General features: G+C 42.5%; 1 protein-coding gene across 5 annotated transcripts in view; it reads right to left on the reverse strand.

Moving 5' to 3' along the window:
• PRR5 (proline rich 5) overlaps window positions 1–26,294 on the reverse strand; it is a 128,852-nt gene that overhangs the window by 15,728 nt on the left and 86,830 nt on the right. For all 5 annotated transcript variants that reach the window (XM_075121324.1, XM_048825094.2, XM_048825109.2 and 2 more), the window contains one exon: window positions 24,914–25,054. In XM_075121324.1, the coding sequence (XP_074977425.1) occupies window positions 24,914–25,054 (141 nt within the window). The remainder of the gene's footprint in view (window positions 1–24,913; window positions 25,055–26,294) is intronic.

The raw sequence follows: 26,294 nt of genomic DNA on the forward strand, positions 1-26,294 counted from the left end.
CAGAGTGACAAAAAGGAAGATGGTTTATTTTATTGTGCACTATTTACTCTGTGTAAAAAGGGACCAGTTGTAGCTTTTCTTATCCAGTGGACAAGGGTTATGCTGTTTAACACCTGAGGGAAAGGGACTGCTACATCCCCTGAAAAAGGGGATTAATCATTATCTGTATTAGGGAACTTGTTTTATGAAGAGAGACAAAGGCCTAAGTATTTCCCTTGTGAGGGGAAGGCACTGGTGTTGTAAACCCACCCCCAAGAGTGTCAGCACTAACTAAAAGTACTGAGTGGTTCTGAGAAGTGGAGTTTGCTGCACCAGCCCCCATATGGTTCCCTTTTGTGAATTACTGCCTCAGTGAGCCCGGCCATTCCAAGCACGGGGATCCACAATGTGGATCATCTCATTGCACAGTCCTCATTTCACTCCTATTTGTCACTGCACAATATCCCTCCTCAAACAAATCCCCACACACAATTGGTTCTCTCCACCAAGCATAAAATCAAACCCTAGGCTCTATTCTCTCCTCACCACACATCGCTCTGTGCCTCCATAATCAATCCCCTCTATACTTCGGAATAAAAGTTTTTAGCCAGTGTGCCTCAGTATGATTAATATGCTTTGCTGCTTTCTTTTGAATGACCCCATAATAACCCACATCCTAAATGGGAGACCACTGTCTACTGCTCTTCACTCCACATACATAACTCAGTTACATCTGTCTAGGCCAAAACAAGGAAATATAAACAAGTGTCTCATCCCCCAACACTTCTCACCTAGCTCATGTTGTGCTTTTTTGGCCCAAGTAATGGAGCACAAAAGGTCCAAGCTTCACCTCAGATACTCCTCATAGGCATGGTATTGCCTGGGCAGATATATTGAAAGGAACGGTAAAAATCCTGATTCACCGACGCAGGGGCCTTTAGCATTAACAGGATACACTGATCAGAAACTGATGGACCCTAAAAATTAAGTGACAGCCACCATCTTGGCTAACACCGGGGACTGAACTGGGGATTGAATGTACCACTTGAACTAACAGCCAGGCTCTCAAAGTGAGAGCTGTGATAGATCCTCATCCTCTATGGCACACCTGAGTGAGATGCATAACACACACTGACCAGAATGTCTACCGGCTCCTTTCCCTTGCTCCTCCTGGCTTCGTCACACTAGTGCTCAGCTCTTGTCTGCCCCCTCCCACCCCACTCCTCACGTCTTGGGTCTCACCTTCCTAACCCCGCCGGCTACTTCCTGGGTTCCATCCACTAGCCCCTTGCTCATCCCAGCTACCTCGCACCACGTCTCAGCTCCTGGCTCCCCCTGATTTCCTGGCTTCTTTCCCAGGCTGCCTACACAGCTGCTCCTTGGATCCTCCCTCAACCCCACACTGAGGTTTATTAATGAAAATATTAGTGAAGCACTTTTAAATTTCAAATGGTCATGGCTGATCAATAACAACTAACTTTTTGGCTTATATTTATAAAGGGACATCATTTCCTAAAAGTATCCTGTAGTCTTGTATCCACATCTTGGTCCAAAGAGGACTCTTCATTCAGTCACCCTCACTTGCCTTTTAAACAAACTATTAAATGACTATTTTAATTACATATTGTACCAAGGACCAGCAGCTCTGGACTAAAGCTCTGTTATTACAGTATCCTCCAATCACTGGGCATCAATAGGTTGCACGTTTAGATGCACTGATGTGTACATTAGCCATTGATTAAGTATTTATAGGACTCTTACTTGAACTTTTAATGTTTTAGTTGACTACAGAGTTTTTACAAGAAAGCACCGGCAAAAGGAGATGGTCTCAGATTTCAACAATGACCAACTGCCAGATACATTTTTAATAAACTGAAAGGACATTTTTTGAAATGGCCTTTTACCAGATCCATTTGGGCAAAGCAAGCAGGAATTCCAACGGCAGGCTCTCAGTCTCGTCACAGGACGATGTGAAAGATGGCTAAGAATGCAGTGTATTTCGTAATGCTTTGAAGAATGCCCATTGCAGATCCATCACAGGTGAAAAGAAGCTGAAGCAGAGGAGAATCATATCCCAGGTACCTGACGACTCTCAACTAAAGCTCAGAGAAACAATGGGACCAAAAGCCAGGCTTTCCATTATTTAAGTCAATATAGCAATCATGACTATTGTTGGATTGACAGTCCTGGAGAACAAAGTCCTATCATAGAACAACAGGTTGCAACAGTGCATGCTTCACCTCACACTACTCCTGTCAACAGGCCTCACTCCTGCCCTGGAGAGGATCCACGTCTAGGCATGAAAAGGTTACTCACCCTTCAGTGCTTGATCTCCATCTTGATCCTGCCACTGAGGGGCTCAGTCTTACAGACTGTTGAAATTAATGGGACTATGTGATAGAGGAAGAAAATACTAGGTCGGGAATGTTTGCAGGATCAGGCCCAAATACACAAATTAGTGCCACCAGCTTTAACAACTTTCAGTCTACAACCATCCTGCACCAGATTTCAACAGTTGCCCTAGAAGTGACTAGTAACAGGATACAGAAGAAACAACGAGGAGTCCTTGTGGCACCTTAGAGACTAACAAATTTATTTGGGTATAAGCTTTTGTAGGCTAAAACCCACTTCATCAGATGCATGGAGTGAAAAATACAGTAAGCAGGTATAAATATACAGCACATGAAAAGATGGGAGTTGCCTTACCAAGTGGGCCACGTCCACCCTAATTGAATTGGCCTCGTTAGCACTGACCCCCCACTTGGTAAGGCAGGGACTCCACATTGTTTTTGCTGATACAGACTAACATTGCTATCTACTGAGTTAGCTAGTCCCCTATCTTGCCTTAAACACCTAGGAAAGAAGGTAAGGAAGATAAGTACTTCCTGCCTTACATAGGTTTTAAGGGCAGCAGATCCCAGGAGGGGGAGAGAGAATATTTATACAGAAATGACTGCAAATTCTTAACAGAGCAGGCTAATATGACTGTCAGAAACTACAGAGATAACACGCACACTCACACACACTTAATGATTACCTGACAGACAGACACGAGATATTAATAGCTGCTATTCAGTTAAAGAAAGATTGTCTTCTATCTCGTCTTCAGTTTTAACCTGCAAGGCAGACCCAAAACAACATCTACAGTAAAAACTTCTGTTATTCAGACATGGTTATTAGCATATCACTGCTATAGTGATGCAAGCTGTGATGTACACTCTGGGACCACATAAATAACAAGATTGAAATAAACAGCCTATCAAAGTGATAGGGATGGATTTGATTGTAAGAAAAGAGGAAGGCACTGTAGTTAAAATGACATATGATGGTCTAAAATTACAAGGCTTGATTCACTGCTGTGTTATCTCTGTTCTGAGCATGTAACTTCATTGATTTCAAGTTACACCAACACACAACTGGAATAACACAGGGGCGAATCAGACGCAGAGAATTTCCCTTTTACAAACACTTTTTTCCATTAAATAATTTTTAGTGCCAATGAAAATTATTTCCAAGGTACATAGTCAATGCTCAGAACAACTTACTCTCTTGGTTGAGAAACAAAAGTGGGGTGTTCTTGAATATACTGTTCATGTTAGTGGGAATCATGAGTCTAAATCCCCATGCAGATCTCTGAACAGGTATGCAACTGTGTACGTATTTTTCACTGTCCACTTGCTTTTCACAAAGAATTTATTCTTATCTGGTTGAATTGGTATCTAGCTTCTCAATATAAATCTCTAGTATAAAATTAAAAGCCAAGAAAATGCATCCAGAATGACTCCTGCAACCCTTACTCACAAGAGTACTGCTATTAAAGCCATACTCTCATAGGTAAGGGTTACTTATGTGATTAAAGGTTGCAGGACTGGGCCCCAAATTTGAAAAGTCAAAACATTATCTAAGCCACAGAGTATATTACCAACCTTTTGTGCCTCTATACACTCTGCATTCATACAGTGCTGAAATGCAAAAGACAGAGGGCCTGATACAGTGTCCACTGCAATCAAATGAAAGGCTTCTATCAACATCAACGGGCATTGAATCAGGCCCTAAAAACATATTAAATATATTCAATATTCCCTCTTCTAAACACTCACCCATAAAAGTTTAATGATAACAAACCCATAAAAAGGAAACTCATGATGGTTGTGAAAAGACAGAATTTTCAGTGGCTATTGTTCACAAGTGGTTTCACTACAACATGATATATTAAACAGATTCTTCTCTGCCTTTGTAATCTCTGAAACCAAGAACAACACTTGGCATATCTAACGAGTTAATGATATATCTCTAGTTTCTTCTAGAACATGAGTGTAATTATTTACCCATGCTGTAAATATTGGCAGGAGATCAACAACGGCTGATAGGATTACTGGTATCAGTGAGAGGAAGGAGCTCAAGAACTGAACCCTCTTGATGGGTGAGAGAATGAAGCTGTTAACTGCTTTCATTGATGTAGCTGCATGACAATTATACATGTATTGAGGGGGTGCAATACCAGATAAGTGGTCAGATCCACACCTGGTGTAAATCAGCATAGCTCTGTTGAAGTCAGAGGAGCTACACTGAATTACACCACCTGATGATCTGGCCCAATGAAATGCAGGGCTGGAAACCTGGGCAGGCCATATCTTAAAGGGAATAATAATAGTTTCACACACATTGGGTAAAATCCTGGCCCTATAAAAGTCAGTGGGAGTTTTGCCATTGAATTCAGTAGGGTCCAGATTTCAACCAGAGCACCTTCCATCAAGGATCGCAAGGCATTAAAAAATGAGTTAAACCTCATAACTTATCTACGAGGAACTGTAAGCATCATTTATACTGAAGGAGAAACTGAAATACGGAGAGGTAAAGGAATTTGCCCATCACGCTAATCAGGAGCAGAGATGGGTCAAGAGGCTAGGAGTTCTGACTCCCAGTTCCCTCCTCTAACCGTTCGTCCATGCTCCCCAGCCTGGAAAGAAACTCTCAGTTACTTTCTTCTATGTTTTCTTTTTGCTGACTCATTTCACTTTCATCCAAAGCAGATGACACTGACATTTTTTAACCTTTAGGAACTACACTCTCAGTAGCAACAACAAAATAGCTCCAAGCCAAAATCTTAACTTTGGCTTCTTCTCCATAAGTGAGCTAAACCTAATCCACTTAAAATGTGTTTTTCATACTTGGGGTTCTTCTGCAACCACAGGTGCTCTAGGGCTTGAGCACCCACGGGGGAAAAAAAATGGTGGGTGCTCAGCACCTCCTGGCAGCCCCCATCAGCTCCTCCCCCTCTCCCCAGTGCCCGCTGGTGGCCCCACCAATCAGACCCTCCCACTGCCTCCCCGCATGCCACAGATCAGTTTAGCTGCATGTAGGACTACTCTAACTACTCATTTGAAGATACAAGTACCCTTTTTTTGCACATGTATACAGATGCATCCACAAATAGTTTGGTCACATTTTTAGAAGCCCACTAAAAATGTGGCCTTACACTTTCTCCTAAGTAGCTGGTATCCTGGAAAAGGCTAGTACATGAAGGGTTTAATGTTACATGTTTGTTTTAATCTCTGCCTCTCTCATAGTCACAATGTAGCAAAAGTGGAGAAGCAGACAGGCTGGGCATGGTGATATTGACAGAAGTAAGTGTTCCAGATTCCTGCAACTGCTGCAGAAATAAAGATCTTGTCATTTTCACTTTATTCTCAGGAAGTGCAGAGTTATGTCAATTTCACTGTGTGTGCAGTGCGGTTGTAGCCATCTTAGTCCCAGGATATTAGAGAGACAAGGTGGGTGAGGTAATATCTTTTACTGGACCAGCTTCTATTGGAGAGAAAGAGACATGCTTTCGAGCTGCACAAGAACTCTTCTTCAGGTCTGGGAAATGCCCTCAGAGTGTCACAGCTAAAGACCAATTGGAACAGCTTGTTCAGCCATTGTTTAACGGGCCACTTGCCTTCACCTTGAGTGATCCCTTGAAATACTTACGGTAAACAAGCTTCTCTACCTTGTATTTAGCTGTGACACTTGAGTACACTTCCCAGACCTGAAGAAGAGGTGTGAATAAGTATGAAAGCTTGTCTCTTTCACCAACAGAAGTTGATCCAATAAAAGATATTATCTCATCCACCTTGTCTCTCTAATTTCAATATAAGCAGCTGCTCTTGCGCTTTCATTCATTAGTTGGTGACACTGAGACAGAGGCAAAAGATAAGGAAAATGGAATTCCCAGATATAGTTTATATAAAGTCAGAGAGGAGTTTTTTTCAGAATGGCTTTTCTGCAGAAGAAAGGATAGCAATGGGATTTTTTCAGGCAGGATCGGGCACATAAAGGAAAAAATAGCTTTCCCCTTATCTATGGAAATCCAAGAAAACATTTCCTCACATTTTATTAAACACTTCAGACAATATGACACTATGAAGACAGAAGATAAGGAAAAGATGTGAGACTGGTAAAAAAACATAAGAAAATTAAAAAACAAGGAAGTTATACTGAAACCTTAAATACACGAGTAGTTATAATCCTTTAGAAGATGAGCAGCCATTTTCCTGCTAAGGAGCCACCAGAAATAATGGTTCACATTTCTGCCATATATAGTTTTTAGGCTGGAGGGTCTCGGATTCCTAAGCAAGTGTCTCCTCTAGGCAGCGAATAGGACTACAACAATTACAATCAAATAACTAACGTGACTTCACATTAAATAAAGCTATGCATAGTTGGGTGACTTCGTGTGGATCTTTCACCATAGCAATACCCAGGCTAACCGATCTATGTCCCCAAATCTTTCAGAGGTGTTTGTGAAATACATTTCAGGTGCAATCAAGTTGGTCTCTGCACAGATAGATCCTTTTGTATTACAGGCCATACACACACACACACACACCCAGCACCCCTGTATTCACATCCAATACACTATTGGCATATTTTGTTAAAAAAATATTACTCGTGATGTATCTTTTGAAAACTAATAAATCACCGATCATTAATATTCTTCCATGATGTATGTCTGCAGTGTGCTTTAAGAGTTATGGATATATGCCAGAATTATGACTAAAGTGTGTAAACCAGGTATGTCAGGGGGAGTTGTTAAACAGGTCTGCCCTAGACAAAGGAATGTGTTTCTTCTCTGACCAGTAGCCTGGTCATCAGGCAGACACAATGAAAGGTGTATATATACATACCAGGTAAACAAAGATATCAAGCTAACAGCAGGAGAGAGAGAAGGTTGGTCTAATATTTACTTTTCAAAGAATACATTACAAAGGTTTATTAATCTATAAAGACAGGGGGCTGATACTCAAGTGATAAGCAACTGAATGAACTGATTGCATACAATATTACATTACAATAAAAGTGTATAGAGTGAGGCCTTTTCTGAAAGCTAATGACACACTGGGGATTAAGATAATTCTGAAATGTAACATTGAGAAATTATGGATACTTAATGATATTATACTTTAAAGTCAGTGGCCAAACAGGGAGAAAGAGGTTCCCTCCCAGACACAAGAGAAGGCAGCTATCTACCTGTCTCCAAAGAGATTAAGCAAGGTGTGACCAAAAACAATGAAATCCCCATTTACACAGAAATCCGCAATGGGATGAAAAATCCACAGGAAGGGAAGAACAGCATGAGGTCATTCTGCCCTTGAAACAAAGAGACAAAGTGGATGAGATAATATCTTTTACCGGACCAACTTCTGTTGGTGAGAGAGACAAGCTTCCGAGCCACACAGCGGTCCTCTTCAGGTCTGGGAAAGAATTATTTCAGGATGAGGCTTTCCCGAACCCCCACTGCTGGCCTTCAAACAATCCCCAAGCTCATCATCAGAAGCAAGCTCCCCACGTACCAGAATGCACCAACTCAAAGCAGCATGAGACTTTACCCGAGCAACACATGCAAACCTGTAGACATATCTCCAGTGCCACAATGATCAACACCACCTCTTCATAAACACACCTTTCAAGATCCATGGATCCTACACATGCCTATCACAATATGTGGTGTATCTCAACCAGTGCACTAAATGCCCCAACAACAACTATGCGGGTGAAACCAGACAATCACTACTCTCTTGAATGAGCTCACACAGGAAAATGATACAAGACAAAAACACCTTATCACCTGTGGGTGAACACTTCACAAAGCCGTCACTCTACATCTGACCTATCAGTCCTCATTGTCAAAGGAAACCTGCACAACACTTTCAAAAGACAAGCCTGGGAGCTTAAACTCATTACTCTGCTGGACACTAAAAACCATGAACTGAACAGAGGCTATGGCTAGACTGGCACTTTACAGCGCTGCAACTTTCTCGCTCAGGGGCGTGAAAAAACACCCCCGAGCGCAGCAAGTTACAGCGCTGTAATGCGCCAGTGTAAACAGTGCCCTGCTCCCAGCGCTCTAAGCTAATCCCCTCATGGAGGTGGAGTACCATGAGCGCTGGGAGAGCTCTCTCCCAGCGCTGGCACACGACCACACTCGCACTTCGAAGTGCTGCCGCGGGAGCACTCCTGCAGCAGTGCTTTGAAGTTTCGAGTGTGGCCATGCCCAGAGACACTTGTTTTACAGCTTATTACAACAATCTGTTACCCACTACCCCCTTCTTGTTGTCCTTTACCTGCAGAGGTGTTAATGGGCCACTCTACCTTGAATGGTCCCTTACAATATGTGGAACTACTTATGCTAAACAATCAGTTCCACCTTGCATTTTGCTGTGGCGCTGGGAGTGCCTTTCCCAGACCTGAAGAAGAGCTCTTTGTGGCTTGAAAGCTTGCCTCTCTCATCAAACAGAAGTTGGTCTAATCAAATACTTTACCTCACCCACCTTGTCTCTCTAATATACTGGGACCAACATGGCTACAACTACAGTGCATACAACATCTTTTCCTACAAGCTGAGAAAGGGGGTGTGTGTAGAAGTCTCTGGGAACTGAATATAAGTGAGAAACCTACTTAGTCAAAGATCTTTTGCCTAGGAAGACAAGGGAAGCCAGCATCTTGTACTTCTGTGGAAGGTCCTGACTGAGGGAAAGTCAACCACAGCTTACAAGAAGAATGACTGGTGACAGAAAGCATCTTGACTAAAGCTTGTACCTTGCTAGCTTAAGTTTTAGATTTTAGATTCATGTTTTCACTTTTATTTGCTTGTAACCCTTTTTAACTTTATTCCTTTTACTTGGCATCACTTAGCTTATGTCCCATAGTTAATACATTTGTTTTATTTTTACTATAAACCAGCTCAGTGCTGTGTTTGAATGGAAGGGTATATTTACCCCAGTTAAGTTAATACGCTGTAATGGACTGGATGCTACAGAGCACACTGTTTCAGAGAAATTCAGGACTGGCAATGTGTTGGGGTCACCTTGCTGGTTGTAGCCAAGGCTAGTGGAAGCCAGAGTGGGGTTGTGGGACTGTAGACAGGCTGCTGGGGTCAGAGCTGCTGAACCAGGGCTGTCTAAGCACCCACATATGCAGGGTATGACCTGCATACTGATAGGCTGGCTGTGAGTGTCCAGGCTGGGAGCTACAGCAGCAAAGCATTGTGAGGAACCCAGGGTTACAGGATAAGAGGTGTCTCAACCCCTTACTGATCTGGATTGCACCCCCAGACCCTGACAGAGGGTAAAGTTCATCATCTCTTTATAGGTTCCTCCTGAGGTTCAGGCTAATTCATACCTAGTATGCCTGTCTGCCATTGCTAATGAATTGAAGCATTTTGACTTTAAGCTCTCAAGTCTTTCACCCACTCTGGGCTCCAAGACATTGTCATTCCACACTAATTAAAGAAAATACATCTTGCATTTGGGTTTGGGTAGGAGTCCAAAGAGAAGGGATGATTGCAGAGTTCTGAAGGAAGAATCCTCCCTCAGTTTGTTTAGATTCTTTTTGAAGAGATATCCAAAGCAGTACTTTGGAAATGCTGCAAATGCAAACTTGACTGCTGCCAAGGACTTGTGAAGACTTCAGACTCATGCCTTCCACACCCACGCTTCCCCTTTAAAACATTAATGAGTATTTTATATTGATGGATTTCAGCCTTCGAAAGGAACTCTGCTGCTTCATCCTCCGTGAATAACTAAATCTATCCCACTGATTTTCTTGCCCTTTGAAGTTTGTCTGAAAAGATTAATGGGAGATCTCTCTTTGTCCACCTAGATTTAAAATTTTTGCCATTTTGATAATTACACAAAATTTCATTATGATTCCCACTAACAACACCCCTGTGCGCAGTGAAGGGACATCGTTTAAAATACAAACAAATCCTGACCTGTGTGGCTTATTAACACACCATAAGGTGTTACTGTTTCTTTCATTTCCTTTATTCACACCTCTTCCACTCCTTATGCTCACTTTCAGTGAGATTTAGGATAAAACTTTTCAGAAGCATCTGAATGATTTAGAAAAAAATAAGTCCCAGGTTCAAAGCTGACTTAGGCACTTGGGCCCAGATACACACAGGTACTTAGGTGCATAGATCCAACTGAAATCAAAGGGAATTAGGTGTCTAAATACCTTTGTGACTCTGGGACCTGGGTCTCTACATCACAATGAGTTTCAATGAGGCTTAGGTTCTGACGTACTTATAAAATTAACCTAAGTCAATTTGGAAAAATGGGACTTAGGCAGTTTCGAAAATTTTATCCTAGATCAAAATAAGGCAGGGAGAGAAACTAGGAGATGGAAGTGAAGGACTGAGGGAGGGAGAAGGAGATCTGAGGATCCCAGTTCTCAGAGAGAATGTACACATATCAAATGCTCCTATTAAACTAGGACAGTTCTTATTTCTATAGCCCAGTAATTACAAATTTTCCCCACTAAATCCCACCCAAAACTCTCTCTCCTACTCCAATGTATTTCAGATGCATTCGAGTAGAAGGCATGGACTAGATCTGGCTGGAAACACTCTTTCCCTCCCACAAAAAAATGCACAAACTTTCATTGCAGGGAAAGGCTGGAAAAAAGTCCATTTTGGGAAAACTGAAATGGAATTTCTTGGTTTTGTCCCCAGGCTGCCCAATTCCCTGGGCATTTGTGCAGCCCGGATACCAGTGCCCAGTGAGCTAGGGAGTCAGGCAGCCCAGAGAACTGGCTGCCCAGGAAATTGGAAAGCCTGGAGAGCCATCTACCTGGAGAATCAGGGAGCTAGCTGCCCGACTCCCCAGGCAATCGTCCTTCTGGGTTGCCTAATTCCCAAAGAAGCCCAAGCTCCCTGTCAGATGGACTGCCACAGAGTCCAGGAGCCTGGCAGCTGTGGGATCCCTGGCCCCATAGCAGCCTGCCTGGTTTCCATCAAAAGTTTAATGAAAGTCAACATATTTCCTCAGAACATTTTGATTTTGACGAACTGGCATTTTCCAACAGCAAAATGTTGCATCCGAAAATTTTCAACCAGCTCTAGTGTGGAAACTTTCTCCCGAGTATCCCTTTTAAACATTAGCATGTCTGGGGAATGGGAAACAGTTTTCTATCTTCATCTATGAATCCTAGAGCTCATCTGCCTTAGAAAGTAAGGACAAGCAAGTTAATTTGCAACCAAACTACATGTAACACCAAAAATGTAAATATTGTATGTAATAAGGGTACATATGGATGAGTGGTGATAAGAGATTGATCCTTATTTCCTGGCTGCAGTCACCTGACAGGAATGAAGGCTACAAAAGGTAACCCCCCCCCCCCCCCCCCCGTCATACAACAAGGGTCAGTAGCTACTGCTACACTGCACAACTTGGGCCAGATCTTCAGCTGGTATAAATCAGTGTAGCTTCACTGAAATCAACGGAATGACACCAATGTACACGAGCTGAGAATATGGCTTTACAAATCAATGTAACATTTTGTTCAAAGTTGACTGATTTTCCTATTGATTTCTGCACAGTATGAAAAGGCTGCCTCCAAGGAGCAACTTTTCTGCCTTTATTCATGTAAACTACAAGGTTACCATAAATATAGCTCATTCTATTATTTTTGAGACAAAACTACTGGTCCAGATCCTATGCTGCTGGAAACTGGTGACTTCAGCAGAACTACAGTTCATACCAGCTGTGGTTTGGCCCCTTTGTGATTCAGAAATGTTGAAAAACACTGGAAATTCCCCACTGCTTATTAGAGTTTCTTGTTTTCTTGAGTTACATACTGAGAAGCCACATCAAGGGCAGATGAGTGTATACAGGAGGAATGACATGTCTATCTTTTTCTTCTCGGAGCCCATCAAGGATCCCATAGTACCAGGATGCTATTGGATCACAAGACTACTCCTGAATCATTAGCATCATCACATTATTTATTTGTCACAAAATAAATTCTGTTATTAGTGTTGCCTTGTTTCCCTGTGCTCCCCCGTCAGTCTCTCTATATTCACTTGTTGTCTCTTGTGTTCTACTTAGATTGTAAGATCTTTGGGGAAGGGACTGTCTTTTTGTTATATTTGTACAGTGAAGTCTTGTTCCATGACAGCAAGAAGGCAGGGCTGGAGAGAAAAAGGAGATTCTTGAAAGATCACTCAGAACTCCAGAGTCTCGAGCTTACCCTGACTTTAAGCAACAATAGATGCCTTCCCCCCATCCGACCCCTGGCTCCTAGTATCCTAGGTAAAACCCAGGAAATTAGACAGTCCTTAAGTGAAACATACCTGGAGAGTAACTAATGTACTTTGCTAAGGGTTAAGCTGATTGAGAGGGTGACTTCATCCGGTTCAAATACAGTGCTTCCCTTGCAGGTGGGCAGCTTGGCTGCAAAGATTGGTTTGCTTTTTTCCAAACTTGTATCTGGATTAGGAACTAAAGAACAATTCCTCACATAACATGTGCAAAACGATGCGTTTGGTAGTACTAAAAGATCTAGTTTTAAGGGCTGCTGCTAAGTGCCATAGTTAAGAGCTGTCGGTTCCAGCACACAGCTCATTACATATGAGAAAGGTAATTCAATTTTTTTCCTTTTGTTAAACCACTCCCATCCTGTTATTGAAGAGATAGTCAATCTGAGAATGACCATCTACCATAAAAAAAACTCTGTGGTAGCATGCCAGTTAGTCAGCGGCAATCAATTTTAAAGGTGGCTAAAAACCACTACAGGATATTTTGCTGAAACTAGATGCTAACTAAATTGGAAACAATGGGAAAGCAGGCAGTCTCACTTCTGGTAATGATTTAATTCAAAGAACACTCACATAATCTAAGCACTGTTCAGTCACATGGTTAACTGTTTACCTTTTAATTGCCTGTAATTATCAGGTAGCAGCAAGGTAATGAATTACACAGTACGTTTCACATATCACAGAGCGGCATATGTTTGCTACTTTTGCACCTAGGGAGCTAAGGGCAAGAATGTATAATTACTACTGCATAAGAGTTAACCCTACACACTCACCATGGAACAAAACATTACTTACACAGAATGATATATCTAATATATCACATCTATGCCCTTTACTGATCACCATATAAGTGCAGTGGAGCCTTCTCTAGAAAAAATAAAATAAAATAATGATAATTCAACAATACAGCTTCTTTCTGAACAAAATCATCATGCCCACTGCCAGCTCTAGTTGGTTGGGCTGGATGCTGGGCACATGCAGAGGGGGCAAAAAGGGGGACATAAGAATAGCCATACTGGGTGAGGCCAATGATCCATCTAGCCCAGTATCCTGTCTTCTGACAATGGCCAATGCCAGGTGCTTCAGAGGGAATGAACAGAACATGGCAATTGTCAAGTGATCCATCCCTTGCCGTCCAGCCCCAGCATCTGGCAGTCAGAGGCCTAAGAACACCCAGAGCACGGGGTTGCATCCCAGACATGTTGGCTTATAGCCATTGGTGGACCTGTCCTCCATGAGCTTATCTAATTCTTTTTGGAATTCAGTTATAGTTTTGACTTTCACAACATCCCCTGGCAATGAATTCCCCAGGTTGACTGTTCACTGTGTGAAGTAGTACTTCCTTTTGTTTGTTTTAAACGTGGTGCCTATTAATTTCATTGGGTGACCCTAGTTCTTGTGCCATCTGAAGGGTAAATAATGCTTCCTGATCCACTTTCTCCACACCAGTCATGATTTCACAGACCTCTCCCTCCAAGCTTGTAGAGCCGTTCAACAGAGGCTACTTGTACCAGACTACTGACTGGCCTCCATTCACACCCCTTATGTGCTCCCATTGTGGGATAGTGGACAGGAGAATCCAAATAGTGGTGGAACCTTTGGCCTCAAGCATTACCTGTTCCATGCCAGTGGCCTCCCTCCCAGGCAACATGGGGGTAGGAAAGGCATGGGACAGATGATAGATAGGCAGATAGGGTCATGAAAGGAGAGCAGATCCTTTCTCCCTCAAATCCTGTCCCTATGGAATACACATAGAGTTGTATCCCTGCTATGAAATTCTATAGGATGGTTCTAGAGACCTACAGAGAGAATTTCATTCTTAGATTAAATGCCACATAATTTTAGAGACATTTGCAAAGAACCCTACATATTTCTATAGGAGCCTGTTGGTTTCATTCCTCTGAAACTGTAGGATTTTCCCATACGTTTGCCACTCTCAGTGCAGCGCAGGCAAACTACACAGCTGGGGGACAACCCCTTCCCTGGCCAGGGGAGCTGGAATTGCCCCTCTAAGCAGAGTCATCTAATCAGAACTGCTCCTGACCCCCTGCCATGCAAACAATTTGGGACTCTCATTTTAGACACTGTAAATGGAGTTTCATTACAGCCAAGTTCACTATCTACAATTGGGTTCCACTGTAATTAGCTTATGTCACTCCTGACTCTGTGAGGCTTCAGCAGTTACCGGCATTACTGAAAAAGTCTTTTTAACCACAGCAACTAACGGCAGCCTTTGTGTTCAGCTCCCATTCCATGCAAGTGGTAGCTGTGCAGAGAGCCTCCGCCGGGCTCTGACCCACTTTTACAGACATGCTCAAAGAAAAGGAGAGAGAGAAAATCGGCAGGGATCCGAGAAAGAGCTGCCTGCAGAGAAGCACAGCTTTCAGCCATCCTGCATTTTCAGCAGCTTTCCTGTCTGCATCTCCCCTTATGGCCTATGGAGTATGTGGGAAGAGAAGAGGAAAAGAGCAGCATAGGAGAGAATGTAAGGGAGCGAATGAGAGAAGGAAGGAGAAGGAAGAGACGATGCAGCTCGGTGCAGTATATCTCACGTTTCAGAATCTGTAATATTTCATAGTCACAGACGGAAGGAAGCTCTGTGATCATCTAGTCCGAGCTCCTGCATAACACAGGCCATAGACCTTCCCTGATTTAATTCTTATTTGAAATAGAGTGTCTCTTTTAGAAAAAACATGCAACCTTGATTTAAAAACATAATGTTACCCATTATCCACAGCTGCAATAGGAGATTGAGAGATATTCAGAGAAAAAAAATGGTGAGCTGCCCCCCAGAAAAAGCTTGCTGCTGAAAGCTCTCTTGTTTTCTGCTAAACTGAAAAGTACTAAGCAGTGTATTGCCCTGTTGCCCCTACAGTGCAAGGTCAAGGAGATGTAAGAACTCTTTCTGCATGCAGTTGGGGTTGAAAGCAGATCTCCCTGGAAAATCGATGGGATTCCTCTCAGAAATGCTAGGCGAATGTGAATTATACCCTGTTAAAATTAAAAACCTACAAACAGCATGAGCCTGCATTTTTACTGCTGCAAATGTGTTTTTGGTTATTATTCATGTCAGGTGAATGGTGTCATGTGAATGGGGTTGCCCTAGAATGGGATGTACCTTGGTGCACGGGACTGTAAATATTGACCTCAGCCAGTATTTCAATCAATCTGGCTATTCACCTCAAAAGAATTCAACAGTCCAGATTCCCCTCTGGGTTACAGCATTACTATCCCCACCGCAACACCCCAAAAGAGCCTCTCACTTTGCTGGAATCTCTTTCATTCTTCAAACCATAACCTTGCCAGGTGATAGGACCTTGGTTAGATCAGGGTTTTCCAGTGCCCCAAGCGCCGATACTATTTCTGATGCCAGTTGTGGAATACAGACCAAAATGCGACTACACAAGAAATTTCTACAGACACATTTGTACCAACTGACTCAACTGGTCAAAAAACAATTTAGTTAAACTGGAGCAAAACCCTTGAGCAGACACTCTTACTTCAGTTTCAGAGTGGTTTATATTGCTTTAGCATAAGCTGATTTTTTACCTACTTCGCACTTGTCTACACACATACTTGCACTGGTTTAGTTAAACTGATGCAAACTCCTGCATGGACACACTTATTTTGGTTTAAGTGTGGCTTGTTTTGGTTCAGGTTAAACCTGTTCTAATGGACTGCAGCTAATCCGAAATAAGCCACTTTTATGATGTCCACACAGCCTTTTGCACTGGTTTAACTAAATCAGATCAATGCAACTGTGTAGGTAAGCACATAAGCTAAATTGATATTTAGGGGACATAAGAAGTGTCTATACAAGAGGAGCCTGCACTGATTTAAACTGGTTTCTAAACCAACTTCATTAAGTAGAAGCTACTTTCTCATGTAAACAAGGCCCAAGTCTAATTCCCTTGAACTAGTCACTAGGCCACACTGCTCTTCTTGCATTAAAAGAACGGGGAATATGCAGAGTTAAAATATTATGGCACAACACACTTGAAGCAGGTGCATGTGCGTCATCTGCTCGCAGAACAAAGAGCAGAGGACAATCTGTATTCCTTTTCCTCTTTCCGTCCTGGTTAAAGCAAAGAACAAAGGAAACCGACTGTGTTTTGGTATGCGCTGCTTGCTAATTTTCAGTGAAGATCCAATTTAAAAAGGAAAATAAACCTACCCATGTTGTGGGCGAATTTCATTGGCCTGGGTTTAAGCAGAGTCCACATGAGTAGAACAGGCCTGGTTCTCTTAGAGTTTGTCACAGGAATTTTGGTTCAGGTTGAATTACCTCTGAGAAATAATCTGGGTTTTTTCATTATAGCTTGTAGAATGGCTAATAGTAACCACAGTTGTTCCCCCACCCCAGTGCCTGAGGGCATAGCACTGAACTCAGCTGTGATAACTCCTGAAATAAGAAAATCGTCTTTTCAAAGCCTTGTGAAAACAGAGCTAAATATATACCAGGGGAAAAATGCCTCTGAGTGGTTTCCCTCCTTAAATATAAAACTACAGCTTGCAAGCGGAAAATTGCTAGCCACCCACTATCATTAAGTCACATCCTCAAGAGCTCAGGGCCTGATCCTGATCTCATTTACACCAGTGTCATTCCATTAACTTCACTGGAATTACTCCCGATTTATACTGGTGTAGTTGAAAGCAGAACTTGGCTCGAGGGACCAGTTGCTTAGGGCCAGCTCTTCACTGCGGGGCACAGCTCAGGAGAGAGGAATGTGAAGGTAGTTTTAAGAGAGGATAGCCTACTGGATAGGGCAGTGGACAGGGACTCTGGAGACCTGGTTCTAACCCCAGAGCTGCTCTTCGCCTGCTTGGTGACCTTGGGCGAGTCACTTCACCTCTCTGTGCTTCAGTTTCCCCATCTGTAAAATGGGGATAATGATACTGAACCCCCTTCGTAAAGTGCTTTGAGATCTACTGATGAAAAATGCTGTATAAGAGCTAGGTACATTTATGCTTCCCAGAGGTTGGGGCCACTGGGTGACAGTCCAGCCCTAAGGCACAACTTAGAGCAGCATCTGGGTTACTCTAAGTTGTGCTCTTAGTACTGTCAGGTCAATTTTTCTTGCACACAATGTCTAAATCACAGCTTTTTCCTTTGCATTTATACATGCAGCATTCCTGGCCTGAACTGTGAAGGACTGAGGTCATATAATAAGCTGTAAGTGAAACAATGCCAGTATCACAAGGTCACTTCTAATTCTGTGAGCAAAAAAAATTCTCATCACTGGAAATCTAGCAAATTAATATAGAAAAATTACAGCGTTAATGAATAAAGCAAAAGCAAAGAGAAATAATATACTCTGCAGGGAGAAAAAGTCACATTTCTCTTTGAAAAAATTCTCTCTCTGCAAAGACACAAATAACTGCATGGCAACACATGATCCATCACAGGGCATGAAACAGTGCCATACCTACTGTGTATGACCTCTGTATTTGCTAATAGAGAGCATTACACTGCATTACACTGGCCACAGTTCACAAGTGCACATAGTTTTTACATACAAAGTCTTCCGAAGTGGAAATTTGAGGGTATAGTCTCAAGTTCATGTAAATCAACTGATGTCGCAGTCAATTGGAGTGATGCCAATTTAAACCAGCTACAGATCTGGCTGGGATAGTTCTTACATGGGTAGCAATCACTGCCATCTTTATCTATGGGGCTGAAAGCCCAGAGAAACAACACAAAGAAGGCAACAGACAGAGGTCTCCATTGTGGGAAAGGAGGAGAGGATCATATTTCCCAAAAGGTAGGGAAAAGGTACACTTCAAGAAATGCTGTTTTATATTTAGGCCCTGTAGTGTATTTGTATGTATCCATTTCTCATATCCTTAAACACTATAGGTTCCCTATTTCAAAAACCACCAACAAAGAGTTATAAACATCTTGGTACCCCAAACCACCTGCGACCCTGACTGGCTTATAACCTGCCTGTCTCCCATAATGCAGTCTCAAAGACTCAGCAAGGCTACTCCTGACAAAAGACTGCCAAACTATAAACCTCAAGGCCGTAATGAAGTGGCCTCAACTGATACTCCCTTCAGTGCTGGAAAAGCTTGAGTTCCGAAGAACAGCCGTGCTCAGGAGAGTGCAGGTCATTTTGTTCTCTAACTGCTACATTGTCATTAGTTTGCTGTGTTGCTGCCCAGCTGGGAAAACAGCACTCTTTGTATTTGATTACAGCCTTTGAAATGCCCTTTGCACCCATCTGAAATGAGATGGGATATAGAGAACATTTAGGCACATTACAGAGACAAGAAATAGGTCCCACTGGGCAGATGTATTTATTTATTTTGTCTGCTTTTACATGAAGATGACCGACCCAAGAGTTCAATGAAGCTCAGAGAAGCCACACGACACCACAGGGTTTTATTTTTCTATTAGGACCTGCTGTGTAAAAAGACCTCATCCCCCAATACGAGAGATATTGTACTTTGTATTCTATATCTTTTTTAATAGTTTGTGCTGCCCAGAGAGGTTTTTTTTTTTTTAACCCTCTGTATGGACTCCACATTATCCTTATGTCAAATGAGAGATGTTCAGCTCAATATTCTCTTACCACTCTTTGCAGACTTTCTCAGGCCTAAACTAGGACACTTAGTGATAAGATGTTCCAGTCACAGTGGCAAACAAAGGGCCTGTATACAACATGTTTTTCAAAATAAGTCAGAGGTTTTTTTAGTCCTCTGTATAAATACTTCTGGAAATCACGCAGTGACCACTTTGTCTCTCTGGTGTTTTGGGAGTTTTTCTTCCCTAATCTCTGTGCTTTTCACCCCCATTTTCCTGCTTCCTTTCTGACTCATTCTCCTGCTTTCTAATTCCACACAAAGGGCCAGAGAGTGGAGGTTGAGAGTGTCTCTATTTGTGTGCATGTAAAGGTGCCTTAAGTTCCTCTTTGCACTCCCCTGATCCTGATGCTGCTCTTGCAGGCCCAATAGCCCAACTAGAGCTGTCTGAGGGCTGCTTTAATTTACATTGTCTATACATGGCTATGGGGGCTAACACTGCAGTTAAGGATTAGTGCAGAGCAACTGGCCACACTTTCTCCTGTCATGCTGACAGCAGAGAAGTTGAGTGCCATAAGAGCCTCTGGATGAATACCTTAATAGGGCAAGGATTTCACCATCTAATCAACTCTTTCTTGGCCACCAGATGATACTGGGGTGATCTTTCCAGGGTTAGTTAAACTGGCTGTAGGACCAGATTAGGTTGATGGTGTGGTGCATACATCCAGTAGAAAACCTAGCTCTAGGAATACTTTCTGATCCTTAAATGTTAGCCTTAGCTGTGCTGTTTGCTACTGCTGTGTGATGGCACCCTACAATTTTATTCCAAAAGTGAACATACTTCTTTCCACATTTCCATGGGCATATTTTCAAAGTGCTGAAGGGATATAAGATTTTGTCATGTGGCACCCACAGAATGAGCCACTTGGGTATCTGACCTTTTATAATGCCTTGATATGCTTTGTTGCTCTTTAGATAATCTAGCTACTCCAGTTTGTCTCAACTCCCAAATTCAGATTCCTGAACTACATTTTCATTAATTTCTTCTCCTTTTTCTGCTCCTGAGTTTCATATCTCTGATGCCTTACTCACAGAGAAATGGTGGTATCTACACATGTGTTTGAAGGGCAGGGATGTGGCAGGGTGGATTGTGAGATTTTCTATCCCAATTCATATACCATCTTATGCCATCTTATCCCAGGGAATTGGTGCAGAAACTGTATCACAGGCTGGGGTGCACTCCTTAGGATGAGGCTGCTGGGTGGGCTGAAGATAAATGTAGCCTATGGCTCAGAGGTTGGAAGACCTGATTGAAAGAAAAGTTTACTCTCTAGGAGGAAATGCAGGGACCAACTTCATTCCAGACCTTCTCACTGAGAAATGCTCCAAAGGGACTATTTTTTCCTTTGTGGTAAGTCTTCTGGGTTGGCTGCAATCCAGCAAGGCACTTAAGCATGTACTGAACTTTAAACATGCAAGTAGTCCCACTGAAGGCAGTGAGATTACTCATGTGGTCAAAGTTAAGCATGTGTTTACATGCTTTGTTAGATTGGGGCCTATATGTTGAATAAGCGTCAGAGTCTCTCATGACTTCCCACTCTTCTTTATAAACCTACATTGCCCCTCCATGAAGAAAAAGTCCTGTGTTATTTTGTCTTCCTCTGGCCAGACAGGGCTCCAGCTACCAATGAAGAAAGGTACATGACCAATACCAAATTTACCCCACACCACAAACAAATCCCATTGCCTTCAGAGTGCTTCTAGTCTTTGATCCAACCAGATGTAATGGATTAGTACATGTCTGTATCAAATTATGGCCTTCCACTGACAGGGAAGCTTAGTGTAATGCCTAATTCCCAGAAGGACTAACACAAAAGAGTCATCAGTGGTAAGTAACTGTGTTCCAACCAAGGGGGCCCACCCCCTGGACCAACGTTTTGCTAGAGAGAGGAGCCAGCCGGAGGGAATTGCTTTTCCCAGTTTGAACTCTAGATGGCTGGAACTTCCCAACTAACCACGGGACTAGAATCTGCAGCTGATTAGCTGGTCACCTGATAGAGGGAACAGAAACATTCTGTAAAAGCAGGATCTGCCACGTCTCTCTCCACCCCCTAATCTGATCACTGCCAGAGAATGGAAGGACCGCAGAAGGGGCCTTCCTGACTGACACATGGAGTGGGTCCAAGGGCTCAGACAACTGAGCACGGATTCAAGTGGAGAGACCATACAGGCTTTTGTGTGTTGCCTAAAGACCTGTAAGGAGTGTACCTTAGGACATGTCTGAACAGGGATAAAACACCCGGGGCTGGCCCGGGTCAGCTGACTTGGGCTCGCAGGGCTCAGGCTTAGGAGCTGAAAAACTGCTGGGCAGATGTTCAGGCTCAGGCTGGAGCCCCAAGCTCTGGGACCCTCCCACGCCACAGGGTCGTAGACAGGGTGACCAGACAGCAAGTGTGAAAAATCAGGACAGGGGATGGGGGGTGATAGATGCCTATATAAGACAAAGCCCCGAATATCGGGACTGTCCCTTTAAAATCGGGACATCTGGTCACCCTAGTCCTAGAGCCCAGGCTCCAGCCTGAGCCTGGAAGTCTACAAAGCAATAAAACAGCCCCATGAGCCCAAGACAGCTGGCATGGGCCAGCCATGGGTTTTTCTTTGCTGTGTAGACACACCCTTAGAGGTCCAGATCTAGAAACTGATTTGATGCTGCCCAGTCCCAGCTGGCTTGGAAGCACAAAGGCTGAGTCCAATTAGAACAGACTTGTGATCCATGAGGGTGACTCAGACAGGTCTGTAATACTCTCCATCATTCTGGGAAGTCTGAGCATAAAACTTTATCATGTGATTTGTAATCTTGCATGAGAACCAGACAGTTGCATTGTTATCCTTGCCCCACCTCTACCCACAACAGGGTTGAATCTTACTCAACAAGTTTAAAACACTGCACAGTTGCCTCTAAATGTACAAAAAAATAGCTTTTGTTTTCTCTGATGTTTCGGTTTGGGAAACATTCTTCCTTCTGAATTGACTATGAGCTTTTATAAATGTAAACAGAGAAACTGACTCATTCCCTGATCCTCTTTGACACTAAGCCTTTGGTTTGGTTTCACCTAGATTTTAAACCGCAAAGCCAGGCAACTATTGGCAAACAACAATTTTTGTCACTATCTTCCTGCTGTATGATTATAAGTGAGAGATTTACATGAATAAACATCCAGGGAGGAATACATCCCCACGTAATTATAGATTTAAATCAGTGGAGTTGCACAGGGGATGAATTCGGCCTTTTCCTTTAAATAAAAAAAACAGCGCTTGTTATCCTGTGAATGTTTCCTGCTGGAGGACAAGGGAGGGGTGCAATAAACTTCCCTGCAGCACTGTTCCTGGCAGATCATTCCATCACCTCCTTTGAATTTTCTAATATACGATGTTATCCAGCTCCTATTGCAGTCAATGAAAGTCTTGCCACTGACTTCAATGGGAGCAGGATCCTAGCAGCGGCTAATATTTGATTCTTAAAGGGGAAGGTGAAAAAAATGAAAACCAGTGTTTAACACAGTCTGAAAAAAAGTGAGGGGTGTTTCATAATCTGGGAGCACCAGCTTTGGTAAGAGTGCTTAAAGTGTGCTCTCAGTGACCCAGCTTAATTTTTATCTTTTGCCAGGTGTGCGACCTCCCCAACTTTAAGCCCTGCTGAAATAATGTACCTAGACAACTGTGCAATATGGTACTGAGGAAAAATACCTGTTCTTGATCCAGCAGAGGTCATGAAGCATGGGATTTGGTTACACTTATCTCAGTATTACCCATAACAGAGTAATATAGGTAGTATCATTGGTTGTTAAATTATGCAGCCCTTAAAATACGATCAGCCACAGTATTTGATTCAATGACCCCTAACAGCAGTGAAAAAGTATTTCCTTTCATTTGTTCTTAATTCATCTGTATATAAAAATTTACTAACCACAACGTCTCAATTGCCCCAGTTTTTAAGAAGTGCCACCTTTCCCTTTAACACGCATTCTGTAGTGATTTTTTTCTTTCATCAAGTGTTCACCAACATACACATTCTTTGAATATTTTTCAAACTAGGTGCTGCTTTTCTTTCTGGATATCTTATTTTTCTTCTGACAGTTTCCCTGGTTTCATTTATTTGTATTAAGGCTGTCGATTAATCACAGTTAACTCACGCGATTAACTCAAAAAAATTAATCACAATTAAAAAATTAATCGTGATTACTTGCAGTTTTAATCGCTTCGTTAAACTATAAAATACCAATTTAAATTTATTAAATATTTTTGGATGTTTCTCTACATTTTCAAATATATTGATTTCAATTACAACACAAAATACAAAGTGTACAGTGCTCACTTTATATTATTTTTTATTACAAATATCTGCACTGTAAAAATTATAAACAAAAGAAACAGTATTTTTCAATTTACTTCATACGAGTACTGCAGTGCAATCTTTTTATCGTGAAACTGCAACTTACAAATGTAGATTTTTTTTGTTACATAACTGCACTCAAAAACAAAATCATGCAAACTTTAGAGCCTGCAACTCCAGTCAGTCCTACTTCTCATTCAGCCAAGTGTTCTTAAAATGAACATGTGCTGAGTCATCATTCGAGATCGCTATAACATGAAATATATGGCAGAATGCGGGTAAAATAGGGCCAGCGACATACAAATCTCTCCCAGTCACAAATTTAATTAACACATTATTTTTTTAACAAGGGTCATCAGCATGGAAGCGTGTCCTCTGGAATGGTGGCTGAAGCATGAAGGGGCCTACGAATGTTTAACATATCTGGCATGTAAATATCTTGCAATGCCAGCTCCAACAGTGCCATGTGAACACCTGTTCTCACTTTCAGGTGACATTATGAACAAGAAGTGGGCAGCATTATCTCCTGCAAACGTAAACAAACTTGTTTGTCTGAGCAATTGGCTGAACAAGAAATAGGTCTTAGTGGACTTGTAGGCTCTAAAGTTTTACATTGTTTTATTTTTGAATGCAGTTTTTTTTTGTACAATTCTACATTTGTGAGTTTAACTTTCATGATAAAGAGATTGCACTACAGTACTTAGGTGAACTGAAAAACACTATTTCTTTTGTTTTTTACAGTGCTTTTAAATAAAGTGAGCACTATACACTTTGTATTCTGTGTTATAATTTAAATCAATATATTTGAAAATGTAGAAAAACATCCAAAAATATTTAAATGGTATTCTATTATTGTTTAATCACCCGATTAATCGCACAATTAATTTTTTTAAAATCGCTTGACAGCCCTAATTTGTATCTATGTAATTTTCTCCTTATCCCTAGTTTCTTGACCAAGGACTTGATAAATATTTAAAGAAAACACCAACACCTAGAATCTTACATCTGTGACTAGCAAGCAATTTTGACAGAATTTGTTGACATGATCAAATCTGTACTAAGCATTATGATGAAACCACCAATCTCCAGAAATACTAGTGCATCAGCCCATAGCACTCCTTGAAAGTTGTGTTACTGCCACAGATATGAACCTGATACCAAAACTTTATGCATTTAGGCTCAATTTTCAAAAGTGGCTTCTACTTTTGGGTCCCTTAATTTTTGCTTTGCACAGTTTGAATTTCCACAAACTCCACTTTCAGCAATGTTGAGAACTACAGTTCCATGACTTCACCTGGACTAGTGGATGCTCAGTGCCTCTAAAATCCAGGGTCGAGATGTCTCAAACTGGGCACCCAAAAAATCAGCGGCCACTTTTGAAAATGTTGTCAACACAGCAAAGAAAGAGAGATTTTTAAAATATAACCCAAACTCCTTACCTGGAGTATTAGCAGCATCTGAATAATTGAAGGTGGAACCCTGGCTCTGGAACGTGACAGGGCATCTTCTAATTTAATATTGAGGGTTATAATGTTCCGAAAGTGCAGGAGAGCCAGCTGACGAACCGAGGGCTCCTTCCCCTATGAACAGAATCACCACAATAAGGATGATGAGCCATTTAAAAATAACGGTCAGAATCCCAAGTATAAGTGCTTTTCTTAAATCTTTACGAGTAGTAGCAATGGTAAATTCAATGCAAATTCAAAGGAAATATTTGGGATAGTCAAAAAACAAAACAAACCAATCTGTAGATCCACAATCTTTGTGTGGACTCACATGATACTTTCGTATGACTTGTCTATCATTGCCATGGACTGAATTATTTAGTCTGTAATCCACAAATCCGTCCAAGACCTGGCGTCGCAGGGTGATACTGGCCCTTTGAGAGGGAGCAGGGCCGGTGTGCTAGAGCCTTATCAGCACACTCCAGTTTGGTCAATTAATTGTGTTTACAAGAGGGCACTTCTTGATATTAGGGGAGGAGAGACCCGGTGAGTCAGGGCCTGGGTCAGTCAGGGGAAGGATAGGAGGGGAGAGCTGCCAGAGCCAGGAGACTTTATGTGGTGCCTGGGAGAAGGCTGAAGGCAGGACAGCAGCAAGACGGGTTTGCTGACTGGTGTCCCCAAGCCAGAGCACCGGGGCTGGAGAGGGCTGAAGGTCAAAGAGCACCAGAGGCAGTTGCCTGCTGGCTCTAAGCCAGACAGCCAGAGCCAAGGACCAAAGACAACTGAAGGCAGGGGAGCTGCAGAGGAGCTTACCTGCTGACTTCTCCAAAGCCAGAGCTGGACCCAGAGAGCTGGACCCAGAGGAACAGTGAAGGGGCAGAGGGAATGAGGGATGCTCCCAGGAGAGAGGCTGCGGGGGTTCCCTCAGGGAAGAGCTGGGTTGCACTTCAGCTGGAAGGGCTGGGGTGGCTGTCCAGCGCCAGAGGGACAGACGAGGACTGTCAGAGAGTCCAGGCACGGCCAAAGGACAGTGGGGGAACCTGAGGCAAATGTTGCTGTAGCATGACATCCAGCCAGGAAGAAGTGTGTTAGTGGTAACTTTGCCACATCTGGATACACATGTAATCGGGGCTCTTTCCTGAATTTACACCCTGTAAGAATATTTTGGAATCCTAAATACAGTAGTATAAAGTTTTAAGAGTATTTTAACAAGGGCAACGTTTGAATTCCTGTTTATTTCCTCTGACTTGGGTGCAGGGTGGGAATTCACACTTTGTCTAGGTTTGGGACTTCCCAGCCCTGCCCAGTGGTGGCTCCACTCTTCTTTAAAATTCAGGGAACACTCAGCACAGTGGCAGAGCTAATGAAGAGGGGG

Source organism: Caretta caretta, chromosome 1 (assembly GCF_965140235.1).
Source record: "Caretta caretta isolate rCarCar2 chromosome 1, rCarCar1.hap1, whole genome shotgun sequence".
NCBI lineage: Eukaryota > Metazoa > Chordata > Testudines > Cheloniidae > Caretta > Caretta caretta.